Source organism: Drosophila sulfurigaster, chromosome X, assembly GCF_023558435.1.
Source record: "Drosophila sulfurigaster albostrigata strain 15112-1811.04 chromosome X, ASM2355843v2, whole genome shotgun sequence".
In the NCBI taxonomy this organism is placed as follows: domain Eukaryota; kingdom Metazoa; phylum Arthropoda; class Insecta; order Diptera; family Drosophilidae; genus Drosophila; species Drosophila sulfurigaster.
Genome location: NC_084885.1, coordinates 12,278,027 through 12,298,890, shown reverse-complemented (window position 1 = coordinate 12,298,890; position 20,864 = coordinate 12,278,027). Strand labels below are relative to the sequence as shown.

Sequence of the window (20,864 nt, the reverse complement as noted above, 5' to 3'; positions counted from 1 at the left end):
CAAATCTTATTCTAAGTAATAACATAGAAGCATTCTGATTTGAAATGATATCGAATTGAAATTGTATGTTAGCATGCAAACGAGTTAAGATACGAGTAATGAAGTTAAAGTATAGAAAAGTTATCAAGAGTATAGTACGATTAGTGTTAAAAAGAGAGAGAGAGAGAGGAAGAACGTGAAATAGCTAGAGGAAGAAAAGCAGCAGCATAGCGAGGCAAGTGATGATCGTATTAGACGATAGAGTCAGTGAATATGGCATGCAGTGAATATGACTCTCAGCGGCATTAGCGGTGTGTATAATTGTAAACAATTTATCACAGATTGATTTCATTTTCAGCTAAATATTTATCGATCTTCAATATGTAGTTATCGATTTTACTTTTGAATATTGTTTCTTTCTTATGCTTTCTGAATAGTTATTGAAAATACATTAATTTTCTTCAAGTTAGAACTTCTTTTTACTATTTTACAATAAATCATTAAACGCAGATAATCGACAAAAAGGAATACCGCTAATGCTCACTAGAGATGACACTTTCAATAAATTTAATCGAGGGCGTAAGCTTTGCTCTGTCTATAAATTAAGGTTAAAAGTACATTTTTCATCTGATATACATATGTTTTGAATGTAAATCAAATATTTGGTAGTAGTATTTATAAGTTATATACATAAGTTTAAGTATGTTAGTAGTAGTGGTGGTTGGGGTGTCAATCAAATATGCATAGTATATGTATATGTGTATGGGATCCATAGATAGATAGAAATTACCTTCCAGCTTGGGGCCTTGACTCAGTGCACTCGTCGTGTTCTGCCGGAGCTGCAAATTCAAATTCAAATCTGTGGATGTTGTGGATTGTGCATGAAATTCGGTGTTCTGTGAGAGTATCTTATTCGACGATGACATCGACGAACACTCGACCACATACGATGCGGAGGCGGTTGCGGAAGCGGATGCGGAGGCCAAAGCCGATGCGGCAGCGGATGCGGAAGTCGTGGCTAAACCCGTTGTCGACGCGGACGCGGCAGCGGAAACCGACGCTGATGACGAGGACGTTGAGACGCTGCCAACGCCAGCGATAACGCCGCCCAATTGTTGTGGCTCAAAGGCGAAACTCTCTTGCGGCGAATTCGTTGGCGTTACCAATGCCAACGTCGGCGACCATGCTGCAGCGTGACATGCGGCGCCGTCAGGCGTCGTTGCCATATCTTTACCGTTACCGTTGCCATTACCGTTACCGTTGCCGTTACCGTTGCCTTTGCCGTGCGCGATCGCGATCGCGAATTTCTTATTGCCATTGCTGATGCTATTGCTATTGCTGTTGATGGGGGCGAGGTTCATGTTCGTATGTTGTTGTTGTTGCTGTTGGTTGCCGCCGGCGACAGAGCCGAGGGCAGCGAACTGAGCTTCCTCTTTGGCACTGGCGGGCGGGCTAGAAAGAGTTGAATGGAAGGTTACACTCTTCAAGAGCTTACTGTGCCTAGCCACGTACCCTTCCAAGGTCGGCTCCGTGAGCAGGCCCCGCCGCATCATCACGGTTTCATCTTGGCTAGCAGCATCGGCATTGCCATCGCCGTTACCCTCGCTACCTCCACCACCACCCACTCCCTTCTGCAGTTTCTTGAGTATGCTCTTCAGTTTGCGCCTCTCGACGGTCTCATTCGATTCCGGACTCAGTGGCATGTACTCCAATTGCTGTTGCAGCTGCGTTGCGTGCTGCTGCTGCTGCTGCTGCCTTTGGCAATTGCTGTCCGATTGCGAAGCTGACGCCGATGCGGATGCAGATGCTGATGCGGAGGCGGATGTGTTCGTCGATATCGATGCGGAACTCGTCGTCGATTCATAAGTGCTAAGGAACTGCGAATAGATGCCAGAGGTGTCGCTGTAGCAGCGATACAGCGATTCGCTGATGGGCACTTCGTTGTTGTTGCTCGTCGACTTCGAGCAGTCGAGACTAAAGCTGCGCGTCTGCAACGCCTTCTCCAGCTCGGCCAGCTTCTGTCGCTCATTGAGGATCTTCAGGCGCTTCACAAACGGCAGTCCGCAATATTCCGGCGACAGATCAAACACACTCGAGTAGAACTTGCGTCCCTGCGACTCGCCCACATCGCCTCCCTCGGGCAACTTCTGTTCCGGCTTCTGCAGTCGCAGGCACTCGCGCGTTGTGCTCAACGTGCTGCGCGTACTGGACGAACAGGTGCTCGAACTAGAGCCGCGACCATGATATTGATGCTGATGCCCGTGCCCGTGTCCGTGCCCGTGTCCATGATGATGCCCGTGATGTCGGGGCGAACGTGAGCTGCGCGCACTGTGATGCCGGACAGCGCGTGATCCGCCCGCAGCGCCGCCTGCGTCCATCATGTGCTGGGGGATGTTGCTCAGCGAGTAGTTCTTCAGCGGCGTCTCCAGCTCGCCGTCGGGCGATTGGCAATTGGTCAGACTGGTGTAGCTGGACGACATGAGCGTGGCCAGTTTCAGCTTGGACCAGGGTTTGATGGGTGTGCCATCGGTGTCCGTGTCCGATTGCATTGTTGGTGTGCTCAGCTTGTGCTGCACCAGCTTCTTGGCCAGCGGCAGACTGCCAGGCGCCGCTGCCATCGCTGCACTCGCTGTTGTCTCCGATCCTAATGTTGTCGCATGCTTGGCAATCACCGCCAGCGACTTGGGCGGCTCCTTCTTGGCAATGGCGCCCGTGCTGACGCTCGTTCCCGTCGCCGTCGCCGTCGCCGTTGAGGTTGAGGCTGAGCCAGAGGCTGGTGCGATGCCCTGCAGCTGCTGAATCTTCTGCTTGAAGGAGACCTTCATGATGGGCTTGATTGGTGCCACGCTCAACGTTTGTGCACCACTCGCAGCTGGGGCAGTTGCAACTGTCCCAACTCCACTTCCTGTTGCGGTTGCAACTCCTAATGCGAGTGCAGATGTGCCGGCATCCACTTTGCTGCTGATGTTGGATGGTGTGTTGGCCTAAGGGAATTGACAAAATTGAAGAGATTAGCAGAGAATTGCAGCAAAGTGCAGCCAAGACAACGAGACAGACAGAATTTTGGATTGGTGGTATCTAAATGATATTGATAATTTTGTTATTTTATCTTTTTGGGTTTTTCGATTTTTCATTTTTCATTTTTTCTTGTTTGTTTGTGTTGAGGATTAACTGGATTTGGCTTTACCATGGCGACGCTAGAGGATTCGCTAGAGGCGTTCGATTGGGGCTCGTTTTTTATTTTCAACTGTTGCAATCTCTGGATCAGGGGAAAGCCTTCGTTGAACTCGCGTTCGGGCTCTTCCTGTATCGATTCCTGCGGCGATAACGTACACGTTACATGTGAGTGAGGTGGAGATTTCTGTGGTGGTGTGGACTTAACAGCTCGCTCTTCGCGATCCTAGTGCAAGACACATAAAGACACATACAAAACTACTATTTAGGAGCCGGGGATTTAATTACATACAACACGACAACAAAATTTGCTGGATTCGTTCTTTTTCTTTTTTTGCGTTTTTTTGATTTTTGGATTGAAGCTAAAGAATCAACGGAAAGTCAAATCAATCAGATGAAATTCCAAACATAAAATCCAAATTAAAATGTGACAAATGCGTTGTGGTGTGTGTGTGTGTGTGTGTGAAGGAGATTGTGTGTGTGTGTATGGTGTGTGATGTCTGTTGAACGGTCTCTTTTGTGTGTGTTCTTGTTGTCGTGTTCCATCGAAACAAAATGAGAAAGCAAGAAAGTTACATAATATGCACAAGCAGGCAGCTAATGGAAGGGTCTAACGGCCAAGCAGCCAAGCAGTTCTTCTCTCTCGCTCTCGTGCTCTCTCTCTCTCTCTTACTTTCTCTTTATCTCTGCCAACTTGGATAGCACAAGAGCAAGCAATAAAGCACAGCACACAATAAGCTCACGAACATCTAGGTAAAGTATTCGTTGCAAATTAAATTGCAGTGTTTTGAACTCGCTTCATTTGTCAATTGCATCTACTTGTTTTTTTTTAGATTGTCCCTTAACTTTTAATACACATTTCTAAAATTTCCTTAAGAGGTTTCCATGCCTATTTTTTAGATTTCTCTTAAGTATTTCCCTTTCATTCTAAAATTTCCTTTTTAAAGATTTATTCTAAAATTGTAATCACAAATAAGAAATTATGTTCCCGTACTGCTGTTTTTTTTATCCCTCACTCCTCCTTACAATTACATCTAGTTTTCAGTTAGTTAATACGTTAGTTAATATATTTGTATTTTGTTTGAGCTTTAGCAATTTATACTAAATATAGAACTCAGTTGAAAAACCAAACATAAATAAGATTATATAATATAATTTTTTTAGTTTTGTACATTATTTTAGTAAGGGAATAAAATGATCCCTAATGTTTTTTCATTTATTATTAATTTCTAGTCTATCGTCATTATTTGAGTTGAGTTCCTTTTGCCTAAATATTTAATCTCTAGTATCTTTGAGTTGTGTTTCATTGCAAAACGTGCTTCATTACAAGATGATTAATTGAATTGAGTTACGAGTTAGAGTTAATAAATAGAACGTGTTATTTGAAGGTGCACTAAAAACGAGTCAATATTACGAGTACTTCAAAACGAAACGTTCAATATGAAATTATAATTATAATATAGTAGAAATCAACTGGAGAATCTGATAACAAGAAGAAGAGAAAGCAGCACTCAATGCGATCAACGTATGCAGAATACGCAAAGAGCGGGTATATTCAATGTGTTCAAGTATTTTAGATACTGTCTGTTGTATATATTATATATATAGTAAGTATGTTTTGTATATTGTGTTGTTCAGTTCATAATTGTCTGGTGGGTTTCTGTGGCAGGAAACACCATTTAAAGCTTGTGAACGATGTGATGCGGTGAGAATTATATGAATTGCGATTAGAATATGTTCAATGCAAATGCAAATTGAAAATTTGTGTGTGAATAAAACAGAGCTGGGTGTCGTTTGTGGTTATAGTTGTGGCTGTGGCTGTGGTTAGGTGTATTGTGATGTCAGCTCAGCTCTGAAATGTAACTTACCTGCTTCTCCTTAAGTAGACGCAGGCGTTGCAACAGCGGCAATCCAGCCCCAATTGGACTGGGCGTCTTGTCGTGCAGCTCATCCTTGGCTTCGGCGCTGTCCGCATCCTTTTCATCGGACCGCACTCGTGACATGCGCTTCAGCATGATCTTGCTGCCACGAGGTGAGGTATTGTGCAGGGGCTGCATTTCCATTGACTCGTCACTTTTACGCGAGGTTCTAATAGGAAGATAGTCGTTAGAAAATTTTGCACGTCACTTTAAGGAAAATTGTATTGGGAATAGAATAGAGAAGGATAGGATAGGATAGGATAGGATAGGATAGGATAGGATAGGATAGGATAGGTTAGGATAGGATAGGATAGGATAGGATAGGATAGGATAGGATAGGATAGGATAGGATAGGATAGGATAGGATAGGATAGGATAGGATAGGATAGGATAGGATAGGATAGGATAGGATAGGATAGGATAGGATTGGATAGGATAGGATAGGATAGGATAGGATAGGATAGGATAGGATAGGATAGGATAGGATAGGATAGGATAGGATAGGATAGGATAGGATAGGATAGGATAGGATAGGATACGATACGATACGATACGATACGATACGATACGATACGATACGATAGAATAGGGAAGGGAAATGATAGGATGAAATAGGATAGGATAGGGTACATTAGGATAGGAATAAATAGGATAAAATGGGATAGAAGAGAGTAAGATGGAATTGAGTGGTATAGGGTAGGACAGGTTAGAAGAGCACTGGATAACATAGGAAAGGATAGATGAGGATAGGAGAGCATAGGGTACTATAGGATAGAATACGAAAGGAACTACACTTGCCTGGACTTTTTGAGCACGTTGCGAAAGCCTTTGACGTCGTGTTTCAGTTTGTCCACAATCTTTTTGGAGGCACTGTTCTCGCTGCTATCACTCTGATGCACCTGATGGTGATGCTGGTGCTGATGTTGGTGTTGATGATGTGGATGCGCTGCCGCAAAAGCAGCGTTCTCTTTGTCGCTTTGAGCCTTGGCATATTTCTTATTCACACAACGCACCTCCATGAGGCGTTTGCGACCGAGCGTCTGCAGAATCTCCTGTGCATCGGGATAGTCCTTCATGGCAGCGAGGACATCCTCGCGCGACAACGAGAACAGCTCAGAATAGCCCACAGAGCGCACATCCGCAGTACGTCTGACAAGATAATAAATATATACTTTCATGTTAAACTTGCATTTAGTAGATCTAGCAATGAGTACTCACTTGTTGAGACCATCCAGATTCAGTATGCCGATTTCACCGAAGAAATCGCCAGCCTTCATTGTGGTCAGCACCTTGCCTGTCTCGCTGAGCACCTCCAGAATGCCATCAGCAATGATGAACATCTCGCGGGCCACCTCGCCCTTGCGGCATATGGAGTCGCCTGGCGTAAAGATGTATGCCTTCATTTTCAGCACCAGATCGTGCAGAAACTCCGGCTGGCACTCTTGGAATATGGTCACCTTTTTCAGTACGCTTAGGTTAACATGTAAGGCCAATTCGGTTTTCAGTTTATCGGGCAGCAGGCCCAAAGCCGTGTTGATATCACCGCCACCCTGGATGCGACCCCTCGACCAACTGTAGTCATACCAGCGCAGCACTCGCCGCTTCATGCCACCAGGCACCTAAAACAAAAGTCACAAGTAATCAATCTCAATTAATCAAAATTTATTTAATTTCTTAATACTCACCTTGTGATGCCTCATGTAGGTCTTGGCGCCATCCAACAAACGCTCGAATTCAAGTCGATTGGCGTTACGATTGGTTATCACATTGCCCACTTGGCCCACAATTGTCGCAAAGATAAAAACACCGATCAAATAGCTGACTATCGTGAAAATATACCTAAAGAGAATTTAGATAGAAAGATGAATTTAAGGGTAAAATAGTTCGAAATCTATTAAGGAGCAGCTTGAATGCAAGCTATAAGCTATAAGTTGCAATCAAATCTATCTCACACATTTCCACTCGCATCTATCAAAGTTTTCGAATGCACATTGCTGAGCTTGCCTTGATTGGGAAACCAGCTTAAAGCTTTCGCATCAAATTGAAATATCATTGGCATTGTTAAAGGCTGTCGCACGCTTTCGAAAACTTTGAAACTTGCTTAATCAAGGGTTGTGTTTATTTTGTTTTTCTTTTTCTGTTTCGAATGGAAATGATGGCAACAGTTGACCCAAAAAGAATTTGAGAGTAGAAATTGATCGAACTGGTGGACAGCCCCCAACAAATTGAATGATATTCATAATATTTCAATTGCATTCGTTTGCGATTGCGATTTCGCTTTGATTAGATTCGAGTTGTAAGAAATGGTGATCGATATATCGTATCATACCCATAGCTAGACCCAAATTGTAGCAGTCGGGATTTGATGCCACGCCTTGGTATTGATCTGGGGCCGTCCACCGAAAAGTTCGGTCTGTTGTTCGATTTCGATTTCGATTTGTGTGAATAGAGAGTGGAGAATGCAAAATGAAAGACAACACAAAAAAGTACACCCCGAATGGCAACTCAGCACCTTTGAATACTTTTCTCCAATATAATACCTATATATACTCACTCTGCATTCGTCTCCGGTGTCGGCAGATCTCCGATCGTTGTTAGTGTTAACGTTGACCAGTATAAGCTGCCAAGATATTTGCGTGTCAATGTCGCATAATCACCCGGTCTATAGGGATACACCCAATCGCCCTGTAAGATGGCATAAAACAGAATATTATGAAAGAGATATTTTTAGTTTTTGCAAGGTTTGAGAAGCTCACCTGAAAGCCTTCCGCCTCGGAGAGTAAAAAATAGAAACAACCGAACCAATGGGCCAATATTAACAGGATATGAATTAGATTAACAACACGCCATAAATTTGGCCAAACTGTTCTACTCTCTACGATGTAATAAAATCTCACAGATCGATATACCTGCAAGAGTTAAGAGGAGATTAATGAATCGCGATTGAAATCGAGAGAGTGTCGTATTCACTTACTTTAAAAAAGCGCGTAAAACGCAAAAGCGGATGTGTGCCCATCTTTAACTGCAGCAGATCGAGTGGAATCAGCGCTATCATATCAAAGATGAACTCACGCGAGTGCACATAATGACAAGCCAGCTTCTTGTCATCATATACCTATGGTTGATAATGTAAAGTAAAGTTTTAGAAAGTACAATATAAATTGTAAATAGTATTTTATCGATCTTGATTAATTTGGATGGGTTGACTTACCATAAGGCCCTGTTCCAAGTAGCCTGTGCGTAATTGAACTATTATATCTAAGATAAATACAACATCTGTCATTGAATCGCAGATGAGCCAAAAGGTAGGCACAGATTGCTGTCAATTGTCCAAATGGAAAAAGTACAAAAAAAGAGGAAAAATGCAAAAAAGGAAAGTTGGGAAATTAGTTGAGATTTTCAATTAGTCACTCAGTTCGCTCGGTTCACATTTAACAAAAAAAGAAGAACTCAGGTCAAGGGCACTTATTTTGGCAAATGCATTGCACAATTGCAAATGAGAATGGATGGGGGTATGTGAATGGAAATGGAAATGGTAATGGAGGTATTCTCCTGTTCCACCACCTTCTCTTTCTGATTCTTCACAAATAGCACACAGGCTGACAAAAAAGGCTGGCTAACAACAACAGCTACAATAGCTACTTTATGGGGCTAAAGGTCAACGGCGATGACGATAGAGATGAGTGTATCACATGGCATGACTGAAAAGCCAAAGTTATCCCACATTGGTCGCCTTTTGTTGTAGCTGTTGGCAACCCGGCTTCAAACCATCCAAACTCCCGGCTCTCTCTTATCTGATGGCAAACACTAGCTAACTGGCGGCCACACTGGTGTTCAAACATTTGCACAGGTCCCTCTGACCAAGTGCTGCGGAAAGAACAATCCAACAAACAACAAGGAACAAGGAACCAGCACCCAGCAATTCAAGCGACCAACCGACCAACCGTCCAAACGACCATTTAGCTTATGAGATGGCTGCGTGTCTTTTAATTGAGTCATTACGAGGCAAAGGCCAGAAAAAAGGTAAGCTAAGCAGCCGAAGCTGCAACATGAGCGACCAGTTAAATACCCTGTAATATTTGCATGCTATGTAATGTAATCCTAATAATATAATCAAATAATATCTTTAACTATAATTCAAATCAATCTTTAAGGCTATTCCCGTTTAGCAAATTGTTTTGTTTTTATGTATTTTTTTTTTAAGATTTTCTCTACGTGCTTCGCTAGTCTAAACACTCCTCGCCACTTGTCAACACACAAGTTGAGGCTGCCTTGGGCAAACTTCATGCCACAGAGAGTCGACTCAAATACATAATAAACTTCATTGTTTGAGCAAAAATTTATGGTTGTTAGGCATTATTACGATGGCAGCCAAGTCAACTCGCATTACAAAAACTTCGAGCATTATGACAAAAGGTGTTTTCTTTCTCTCCCAGAACCAGGAGGGGTGACAACAAACACAAAAAGTGCGAACAAAGTAAGGGATGGGTTTTGGTTAGCGTTTTCATTTTTTATGTGTGCATTTCTTTGACCTTTGTTTAGATGGGGGAGATGGTAAGATTGGGAGATTGGAAGATTGGGAGATTAACTCACCTGCAGTTCAGGAAAGCTCTGCCTCACAATAAGGGTCCATAGATTATATAGAACACATATAGTTAACATCATTAACCAATAGAAGTAAAAATTTTCATCTGGATTAACAACGGAGCGTCGTTTCTGCAGATAGCGCCGTCTACGTTTAACTGTTTTGTCGACGTCGCCAGAGGCACTTTCTGAACCCGTGTCTTCAACAGTTTCCTGCAACAGAGAGCATTGTAATTGATTTAATATTAGTTTCAGTCAATTAATCTTTTTGTTTTAAATCATTTTTTATTTTTATTCTGTTTATTTCATTTTATTCCATTCTATTTTATTTCATTTCATTCCACTTTGTTCCATTTCACTCCATTTTATTCCACTTTATTCCATTCCATTCTACATTATTTCATTTCTTTCTAGTTCATTTAAATTCATTTATTTTCATTCAATTTTATTCCTTTACATTTCACTTTATTCTATTTCATTCCACTTTTTTCCATTTCATTCCACTTTATTCTGTTTCATTCTACTTTATTCTAGTTCATTCCACTTTATTTTATTTCATTCCACTTTATTCTATTTCATTCCACTTTATTCCATTTAATTCCACTTTTTTCCATTTCATTCCACTCTATTCTATTTCATTCTACTTTATTCTATTTCATTCCACTTTATTCTATTTCATTCCACTTTTTTCCATTTCATTCCACTTTTTTCCATTTCATTCAATTTCATTCCTTTTCATTCGACTTTATTCGATTTCATTCCACTTTATTTTATTTCATTCCACTTTATTCTATTTCATCCCACTTTATTCCATTTCATTCAATTTCATTCCTTTTCATTCGACTTTATTCCATTTCATTCCACTTTATTTTATTTCATTCCACTTTATTCCATATCACTCCACTTCATTCCTTTCCATTCCCCTTCATTCCATTTCGTCCCACTTCATTCCATTTGATTCCAATTCATTCAGTTTTATTTTATTTCTTATTATTATTTATAATTTCCCTTATTTCTCTTCTCAACTACTTACCTGTGTCTCGGGTATCTGTCTGGTTGAGAAACGCTTCAGGAATGAGTCTTCGCGCTTGAGCGGTGGTTTCTTCTGTATGGCCGATGATATCTGAACGGTGGTGCGCAGTTTCATCCAGCGTTGGTTCGACCGTGTCCTGTACGAGGATAACCATGTTCAATGATCACAAGTCTTCACAAGAGTTTGGTTTTAGAGACTGTTGCTTTAAACTAGACTACAACTACATATTGAGAGCTACTGCGGGTTAGAACTGAAAACATCAAGCAAGTACTACGGGAAGAAATCTCTAGAGACAGCTATAGAAATTGAAAATTTAAGACAGAAGAGGACAGATAGATTAAGAGGCAAGAGTAATGCAAGCGTGCGCATACTGTTCAATATTGGAACTACGTGTGTCTAATTCTATGTCTATGACTATGTCTAGGTCTAGGGCTAAGTCTAAGTGGGTGCTGTGGACTGTGCTCAATTATTTGCTATAAGGTTAAGGTTATAACTTACGCAACACGAAACACTTACGCAATGCGTGGTAGGAGCAATAAACATTCATTTAACGCTAAACCCAAAAACCCGTAACGTAAACGCACTTAAATGTCACGCAACGATATGGCAACGCTAACGGGTAACGGGCAACACGGGCAACGGGTAACGGGTAAACGGGTAACGTAACGGTTACAGACACTTAGAAAAGCACGCACTAAAAACATATATGTAAGTATATAGTAGAGAGTGGGGAAATCAGGTGGTAAGGTTTCTTTGGACTTGCTGCCCAAGGAAGAGGAAGGAGAAGGAAGACGTCTTGATGGCGAGACAACTGACAGCGACGGTTTCTCTGGGGAATTGTCTTCTCTGTTCTCTCTTTCCTCTTCCTCGGCATACATCCATCTACATTTCAACGACAACATCTAACGTCCATCAAGCATGCAAAATGGTGTCCTGTTGTATATTTAGTTTGTACTAATTAAAGTTAGTGAATTCTATTTATAGAGAGAGTTGGTTAATATTATAGTTATTTAATTAGCTTAAGCCTAAAGTTTGTTAATAATACATTTAGCCATGCAATGGAAGCGAGGGAATTCGGGAGAACCCAAATAGAAAAGAAAAAAACGAATAAACAGCGAAACGAAATGCGAAAAAGGAACAACAAAAATCACGTACACATGAAAATGAAATGCAAGAGGGCGGAAAATTGAATTTCAAAGCAGTTTCCGTTTCAGTTTCGGTTTCAGTTTCGGGATAGTCAGTATAGTTTAATATGGTATATAGTATGGTTGTAATGGCATTACTTATGGAAGCATTTGTCTGAGAATGCAGACGGAAATTTCGATAGTTAAATCAAAGTAAACGGGGCACAAAAAAGAACACACAACAAAATGATAGAGTCATAAATGGAATGCAGTCAAGCGTAATCGGCTTGAAGTCACGCTGCTGTACTAGACATAAAAGTGGGGGAAAATATCAACAGAGGGGCTCAAATGATAGAGGGTATTAATTGTGCGTGCAACTAGACAAGCATATGAAAATGGAATGCGGGAGGGATCTGTGGAAACTGGTAATTTGGAAACTAGGAATCTTGGAAACTTGGAAGCGCATGAGAGGAGTTTAAGCATTTAAATAATTTGTAGTTGCTGCTTTTGTTGTTGGGTTGATTTTACTTGTTGTTTGGTGGCTCAATTTGCAAGTCAAAGCCGAACTGCCTTTCTACGAATGATACATAGTACGATTACGATATTGTGATTTAACGTTATCTATATAGTATGTATGTATATGCAATATAGTCAATTTTTTCGTATTATATATACATGGTTTGCTTTACGATTTATGTGTGCTTTATGTTTGCATTTATTTTCATTTATAGTATTTACAAAACGTATTTGATGAGTAATTTGGTGTTTATTCTTTTGTTGTTTTTCGATTATTTTTGATTTAATTTTATTTGCTTTGGAATTTATTCGATATTTCGATATTTTATGGCAAGCAAAGTACAACAATTGTTATTATATTTTCCAAAAAAATATTTGCGTACTATTTACAGCATTTGCTTGGTATTTTTGTTTTGTTTTTTTTTTGTAGTATTTGTATTTTTGCTTGCTTCACGCTACCAAATATAACGCATACGTCATGTGGTACAAAAGAAGAACGCAGCTTGCAATGCGGCTAGCTAAAAGTAAGAAAAAAATCAAGAGAACAAAACAAAAATAAACACGAAATCAAAACAGAAACAAAAACTAGGCGTGGCATGTTATTTTTACACGTGTGATGTGAGTGTGCGAATGTATATGTGTGTGTGTGTGTGTGTGTAGATTGCCAAATGCTCAACTGGGGGTTGCATTAAGAAGCATTTGGAAATGGCAACTACTCGTGTTCTTATATAGGTGTGTGTGTGTGTGAGTGTGTGTGTGTGAGTGTGTGTGTGTGAGAGTGTGTGTGATTAGGGTTTGGCTCGCTGTTGACCCTGTCTAAGCTAAAGTTTATACTATACAAAAACTGTGAGTGTATTGTGTTTGTTCGTTTTGTCTGTGCTTGTTTGTTTTTTTTTCGGGTTTCTTCGTGGCCCAACGCAATTGAAAAAGAAGCGCACGCATGCCAATTAGATGCAGCTCAATCATCATCATTATCATTATCAATATCATCAACAGCAAAATCATTTATCATCATCATCATTATCATTATCATTATCCAAATGAATTTTTGCAACATAATCAATAAGCGTAGCTGTGTCTGTGTATCTGTGTGTGTAAATGTGTAAGTGTATGTGTGTGTGTGCAGAGAGTAAAAAGTTGAACCAAAAATGTGAAAGAACGCAAGAGACTTACCAATCGGAATCTGGATCTGAAGCTCCATCTCCGATACGCGATTTCCTAAACGAGTTTTTGAATTTGAATTGCTTTTATTTCTTTTGTCTTCATTTTGTAAGCATCATTTTTGTTTGTTGTTTGTTGTTATTATTATTGTTAGTTCTAGTTTGTTTGTTGTTGTAATTATTATTGTTATTGTTTTGGGTCATTTGCTTAATTTGCGAGTAAGTATAACATATATAGTAGAAACAGAGACAGAGAGAATGAGAGAGACATAGAGAGAGAGAGAGAAAGAGTTTGTTCTAACGCAGAGATGGAGGACGGAATGAGAGTGTAAAGACAGAGAGAGAGATAGTCAGATGTAACAATAGACCGAGACAGAGACACATACAGAAGAAGAAGAGAAGAGAAAGAGTGAAAGTTGACGAGCGATAGAGAAAAGCCTATTCTGCAAGCTGCTTTCATATTTCTTGACGCATTGAATGAGGCATTTCTGAACCCTTTAAGTCACTCGACATATTCAGTAATTAATAATTGATTATTTAAGGAAATTCTTGCAAATGGATGCAATCGTTTATTTTATTATACGAGTATATTTATTTAACATTCAGTTTCAGGCATGTGTATTATTTGACTTTGGTATTTGTTATTTATGTTTATTTCATATCTTAATCATGTTCACATTGCATGCCTGTATTTATGTGTTTATTATGTTGAATTTGTATATATGTATAAACAAAGTGTGATAACAACTCATTCATGAGCACACATTGATGCCCCAGTTTGAAATATTTAGTTGCAATAGAATTGTTTAATTGACCGAAATTGATTGTTTAAACTTTAAAGCGTAGGCCAAAGAACAAAGTCAACGAGTTAAATGGTCGTCGAGGAATTTGAACTTCAATGGAATGAAATGATAAACTGTTAATTTCAGAAATCAAGCTGCGAGTTGAATGACAACAACACGCAGTTAAGTGCGATAATCGAGCTTGAAATAAAAGTGGAAATCAGATTGTTTTCTCAGCTGTTTATTTTTTTTTTGTTTTTGGTTTGTTTGTTAAATTTCAACACGGTTCGAATTACGGAATCGGAATTGTCCTTCGAGCTGAAGTTCGAGTTGCCTGCCTGTCTGCAATATTCAATCGTTTCCTTTTTCGGAGCAGATACGACTCCAAGTTGCTTTTTGACTTTTGGTTTTGCGCTCATTTTGCTGCTGCACGCATTGCTCAAGGGACCATTTTCACGCATTTCCTTTCATCGTGCTGCTCTGGCTATCACAATGGAGCTACCACAGAGTGAGAGAGACAGGCAGAAAGAGAGGGAAAGAGAGAGAGAGAGAGAGCGAGAGGGCTGAAGAGAGCGTCTGGCAATTCATTTAACGGTCAGCTCGTTGACTTGGCTTTTGGCCTTTTATTTTATTTTTTTTTGCTTTCATTTTTTTGGGCCACATGCGGGCTGCGTGCCATGAAGCGTAAAAAAGGCTTGCTGTACGATAAGATTACGCTCACACAGACATACTCACATACACACATACACACATGCATACAGTTGAGTTCTTTCGATTTGTTATAAATTGAAAATGAGCTTGTTAGTTTGTATGGCTTTAACACAAAAGCCGAGCGAGTTTTAAGCTTTGCGGTTCTTGCTCCACCTATTAAATACCATTTTTTATTGCACCACAAATCATCGACACACACACACACACACACACACACGCACACACACATCCATGCATGCGTAGAGAACAAACACATACAAATTGTTTAATGGCTGCATGATGTCGGTTTAAGCTTTGCCTGTGGCCATGGCTACGGCTGCTCCTAAGCTTCAGATTTCAATTAACGCCTCGACACCGCATCACACACACACACACACACGCAAGCACAAACACAAACACACACACACACACGCGCACAGACATGCAGACACAGCTGTGCCCCATCGGGTTGCATGGACGGCCATTGGTAATTTGGTTGCCACATCGCTTTGCAACTGTCACGCCAACATGACCACACAAATTTCGCCCTCCCCACGCGCCGCCACACAAAACGGGAAATGTGGAACAGCGTGTTGCAAGTGCCCCAGCCAGCCGCCTTTCTTCTTCTTCCTCATCATTTCAATCTATTACTTGACTTCCACTCGACTCCAATTCTGAGTTAACTGTGTGTGTGTGTGTGTGTGTGTGTGTGTGTGTGCACTCGACAACTCTGTCCAGTCATTTGGCCACCATTCTGACCAGCTGCTCAACTCTTAATTGCCCTGGCCCAGCTCCAAAGTCCAAAGTCCATGCCAAAGGCTCAATCTCCAAAAACAACAATTGCCAGACAAACGTCTTCACAAACACACACACACACACACGCGCGCACACATTCGCACATTAACACATGCACACAATCATATGCTTGCATAAACACATATTAACACAAGTAGTTAATGTTAGAGAAGCACTTTACTTGCCCATCACATTAGGATCACTTTAAGAGCTTGCAGCACAGCACTAATTAATGCACAAATTTCACAATTCCATTTGTAATGCAACTGCAGACAACTACTTTAATTTCCATAACGTTCACTTGACTTCGTAATTGCAATTTGCAAATTTAGCTTATCGTTTATCGATATCGATTGCCAGTATCCTAGTATTTTGTTTAGTATTTAGCACTTCCTTTGACAATAGATGGCGTGCTACGCAAAGCGCCAATCGCTAGGCTGCACCTGTCAGCGATCAGTTGCAAAGCAACAAAGTGAATGTAAAAATAAATTCAACTAGTTGGCAATAATCAAAATAAGCCGAGTACTCTCCATAGGTTCAAAGATGCCCCATTGTCGCACATTGAATGATATGCATGCATAAAAGCTAAACTGGCGCCAAGTGCAGACCAGGCCAGGCCTGCTGGCTAATATGCTAAAGACGCCGCTAGATGGCGCCGGCTAAAGGAAATAAAGTTCTTGACATGCGATCAAACATGTTGCTATTTTTGGGGGCAGGACTTGATAGACAGACTCTTCTTGCCCCACTCACACACATTGTGTGTGTGTGTGTGTGACACAATGACGCAAATGCAACAAATGCCAGCCAAGATGTGTGTGGATGTGTGTGGATAACTGGCAATTCAAGTGACACTGAATTAAAACACATTGGGCACACATTGGCAATGCGGCGGCAGCAGATCGAACAATGAATGTCGATTGCTGCAGGGCTGAAGATACTTGTAACTGAATTACGAGTGCTTCTACCTAACACTCCCGCCGTTCCCCTCTCCAACTAACCGCCTAGGCAGCGAATGAGCGCAAGAGTGAGCGGGATAGTGATAGTGCTGCATATGCATGTGTTGCTTTGCTCTTTTGGCACTTGGCAAAGTTGACACTGCATAAATGCATAGAAATAGTTAGCTGTAGAGGGGGGAGAGGTCGAGTGCAGTGCATTTCTAGGTCACCTCCTTCAGCGACATCCTCCCCATCACCGCACCATTTGCTAGGCTGGTGCTGCTGTGCTGTTTTTGGGGTCTACATAAATTTGCAATTTTCTAAATTCAAATTCTTTGTAAGTTGTCATTCAGAAGGCAATTTCTCATTTGGCATGCACAATGCCAAACTATAGTAGCATATGCATAGGCGCACGCACACTTCAACATGTCCATGTGTGTGTGTGTGTCTGTGTGTGTGCGAGTGAGTGTAAGTGTATTTGTGTCAAAAGTTCGCCTAGAATGCAGCAGAGCAGCAAAAAGGGCGGTCACAACTTAAACATATCGATTCTCTCACATGCCACTTTAACTTTTGCTGTTTGCCTGAGATTTTTCATTGCTTCTCACAGTTTGTGCGCGTGAGTGTGTTTGTGTGTGTGTGTGTGTGTGTGTGTGTGTGTGTGTGTATGGATGTGTGGATGCAATTGCACTTTGGCAAAAGTTTTATAAGTTGCCCTCTTGCCGAAATTGAAATAAAACGCGCAAAGATGAGAAGATAGCGACACCTGGCGGCTGCCCAAGACACCCTGTGCAAACACCCTGTAACTAGAGTGAGTACAAAAGAAATACAGCCTACGCTGCAGCATGAGTGAGCAAGGTAGCAGTACCATTGACTGAGTGTGTGGAACAGAGATAGAGTCAGAGAGAAAGCACAAGAGTGTGTATGAGGGAGTGAGAGAGATGCATTCGATTTACACATCAATTGATAGACACGGTCACAAGTATTTTTATGTGTGGCATATACATAAAAGTGGATAACACGTACAGCTGAGTAGCTGAGGAGAGGAGAGAGATAGTTGGAGAGATAGGTAGAGAGAGAGAGAAAGAGAGAGAGAGAGAGAGAGAGAGAGAGAGAGTACACAGACTACAAACTGTTTGTTATTGCTTACGGGTTAGTAGATTTTTAAGTTGGCAATTAAAGAAAACGGGTTAGTTGTTATATTTATCAAGGAATCGAGTACGACTTGGAAGCGGGAGTGGTACTTAAGTGAGGGGTTGGAGTTAGGGGAGTTACATTATTTATTACACACACACGCACACACACATACACACACATATACATATATTGAATGCAAGAGAGTAGTAGTAGTAGTAGTAGTAGTACACGATTAGCAATCATAACGTTAGATAGACAGTTGTTTGCTTTAATTGAATTAGTTAGTAATTGAATTGAATTGAATTGAATTGAATTGAATTGAATTGAGCTTTAGTTTAAGTTTAAGATTGTAGATTAGATTAGCTGGATGTGTACACTGTATAACTGTAAAAGCACCGTTCCTCTTAATGCGTCGCAACGAACAGTAATACGCCATCACAGCTCTGAGGCTCTTCCACTTGGTTGTCTGATTGTTGTTCCCATTGCCATCCCCGTCTCCATCTCCGTCTCCATCTTCGTATCCATCCCCATCTTTGGCATTCTTATTGGCATTGCAGGTGTTCCCATTGTTCTCGCCGTGCCCATTGTTCGTCTGACTTTGATGACTATGGCTGCTGGCAATGCTCAGAAGCTCCTCGGGATGCTCGCTGATGAAGGAGGAGAGCGTTTTCACCTGCGTGCAGCTCGCCGAATTCATCAGCCTTCCATGTCCCAACCCCAGTCCCAGTCCCAGTCCCAGCCCTTGCCCCATGCCACCCCCCACTGAGCTGCAATCCGAGGACGGACTATTCACATGCAATCGCACCTGGCGTCGCTGTCGTGTGGCATGCTGCTGTTGATGTTGATGTGGTTGTTGTTGGTGTTGGTGTTGCTGTTGCTGTTGCGGTGTCTCCTCATAATTCGATTTGAATTGTTGTCTGTCGTGCAGCAGATGTTGCAGTTGCTGTCTCGGCTTTAGATGTTGATGCTGATGCTGATGCTGCGTCGACGACGTTGGTGTTAATATAAGTCTATCCCTCTCTGTGTACAATCTTAAACTACTCGCATTTGTGTTGCAGTTGCAGTTGCAGTTGCTGCTCTGACCACTGGTCAGCGATGAGTTGGCCGACCTTCATTCCATTTCCATTTCCAATACCAATACATAAAACAATATATACACACATACATATACAATACATGTTGAATACATCCCGAAATACACGAAAGCTAATCAAACGAAGTTCGAGTTCGAGCTCGAGAGAGAGAGAGAGTGGGTCAGAGTATCTGGATAGTCGGATATACCCTTGCATTGCTCTAGTTAATCAGATTTGGATTACTCAAGTTCAATTAAGCAGCTTTTCTGACTGCTGTGTGGTTTCTGCTCTGTTCAATTTTTAATTTCATTTCATGGAGAATACAGTAAAATGCCGAAAACTGCACAAATAAGATAAGTGCATTATTTCGAATTTAATTCAAATTGTTAATATAAGTGATTTGCACATAAATGCACACTTTGTTTTATAGCAAACTAGACTCTTACTCACATCAATGATTGTATAAAAAGAATTTGCACAGTAAAATGCCGATAACTGCACGATTAAGATAAGTGCAACATTTTTAATATAGCTCTAAATATTAACTTATGTGCTTTGCATATAAATGCACACATTATTTTATTGCAAACTTGGCTTTTACTCACATCAATTATAAAGGATTTGCAGCTAAATCCACAATCAATGCATTTGATAACATATTTTTAATGAACAAACTTTAGTTAATTGTATGATATACAAACATATAATGTTAAAAAATAGTTGGTTAAACTTAACATTGCAGATAAGTGCAAAATTTCTTGTGCAGTTATCGGCATTACATTAGTTTGACGCTCTTCCTTATACTCAATTTTCTTAAAAAACCATAATTTAGTTCCTTAATGGAAAACTATAAATTCTATAAAATGATACTATTAATATATATTCTAAAATCATCCTTCATAATTAGTTTCTTTTTCTAATTAATTCTCACTAGTTTAAGTTGTCGAAATGTGAAAATAATGTGCTTTATCGGTTAGAATAACTTTACATCAATGTCATTAATTTCATTCGTTCTCTATTTTAAGACATTACAATGAAACTCTCCATATATTGTGTCAGCTCCGCCTATAAACAGAATCAGCCTCTACTATATAATATAGTTATATCCATAACATGAATTATTCTTCAACTTTTTATTGTAGCTTTTGTTTGCTTGTTATTTCAGGCAAATCAATACGTTCGTATTTATAGCACTAAGGTCAGTTTTAAAAGGCCGCGTGTTGCCTTGACTTTGATAAAACACAATTTGAAGTGAGGTCCGAGCATAATTAGTTTCAAAATAAACACAATGTTAATTGCATTGTTAAGTGCCGACAAATAAGTATTCAAATGCCAATGAATCATGATTGTATTCAGTATTCAGTATTCAGTGTGGCAATTGAGTTTGAGTTTGACAATAATAAAAATGCCAAATTGATTTGCATTTAAATGCGATTTGAAAGCGACAACAATAAATTGGATAAAGTTTCGCGAAACTGGCAACGACAAAATACAAATATTTTTATTTTATTATCTGTATTTAATATTTGTTATATGAAATTTATTCCTAAATACTTTTCAATTCTATTCAAACCTCTTTTTGTTACACTTTTTTTTAGGAGATTTAATAAGCTTTTATTTAATTACGTTCAAGTTGAATCAGTTAAAAAGCCGCCTATTGTTTTCTCACTTGCTTCAATTTTGATCCTTTCACTGTCTACAAGGGTATTCACCGCTTCGGTATGTGTCGTATTTCATTTGTTTAGACTTGGGATTAGTGTGCACACACGTATCGCTGCAATAACCCTGAACCCTCCGCAAAACGGAAAACAAAAATAACAATAACAAAAAAAAATAAGTAAAAACAAAACAAATATATACGAGTAGAAAGAAAAGTGCTTAACCCAATCAAGCAATAATCCAAAAAAATAAAACACAGAAGCATTGTTGCTATGCAACAAGCACACACTCAATGTTGGCCCACATT

General features: G+C 40.3%; 1 protein-coding gene across 1 annotated transcript in view; it reads right to left on the bottom strand.

The window, feature by feature from the left end:
• The window catches only part of LOC133849033 (pneumococcal serine-rich repeat protein), a 62,837-nt gene that overhangs the window by 3,817 nt on the left and 38,156 nt on the right, over nt 1–20,864 (bottom strand). Inside the window, 15 exon segments of the mRNA XM_062284856.1 lie at nt 770–1,431; nt 1,492–2,963; nt 3,167–3,295; nt 5,022–5,241; nt 5,871–6,221; nt 6,291–6,691; nt 6,758–6,911; nt 7,402–7,485; nt 7,627–7,757; nt 7,829–7,981; nt 8,047–8,187; nt 8,284–8,391; nt 9,666–9,869; nt 10,690–10,825; nt 13,503–13,547. Of these exon segments, the coding sequence (XP_062140840.1) occupies nt 770–1,431; nt 1,492–2,963; nt 3,167–3,295; nt 5,022–5,241; nt 5,871–6,221; nt 6,291–6,691; nt 6,758–6,911; nt 7,402–7,485; nt 7,627–7,757; nt 7,829–7,981; nt 8,047–8,187; nt 8,284–8,391; nt 9,666–9,869; nt 10,690–10,825; nt 13,503–13,547 (4,391 nt within the window).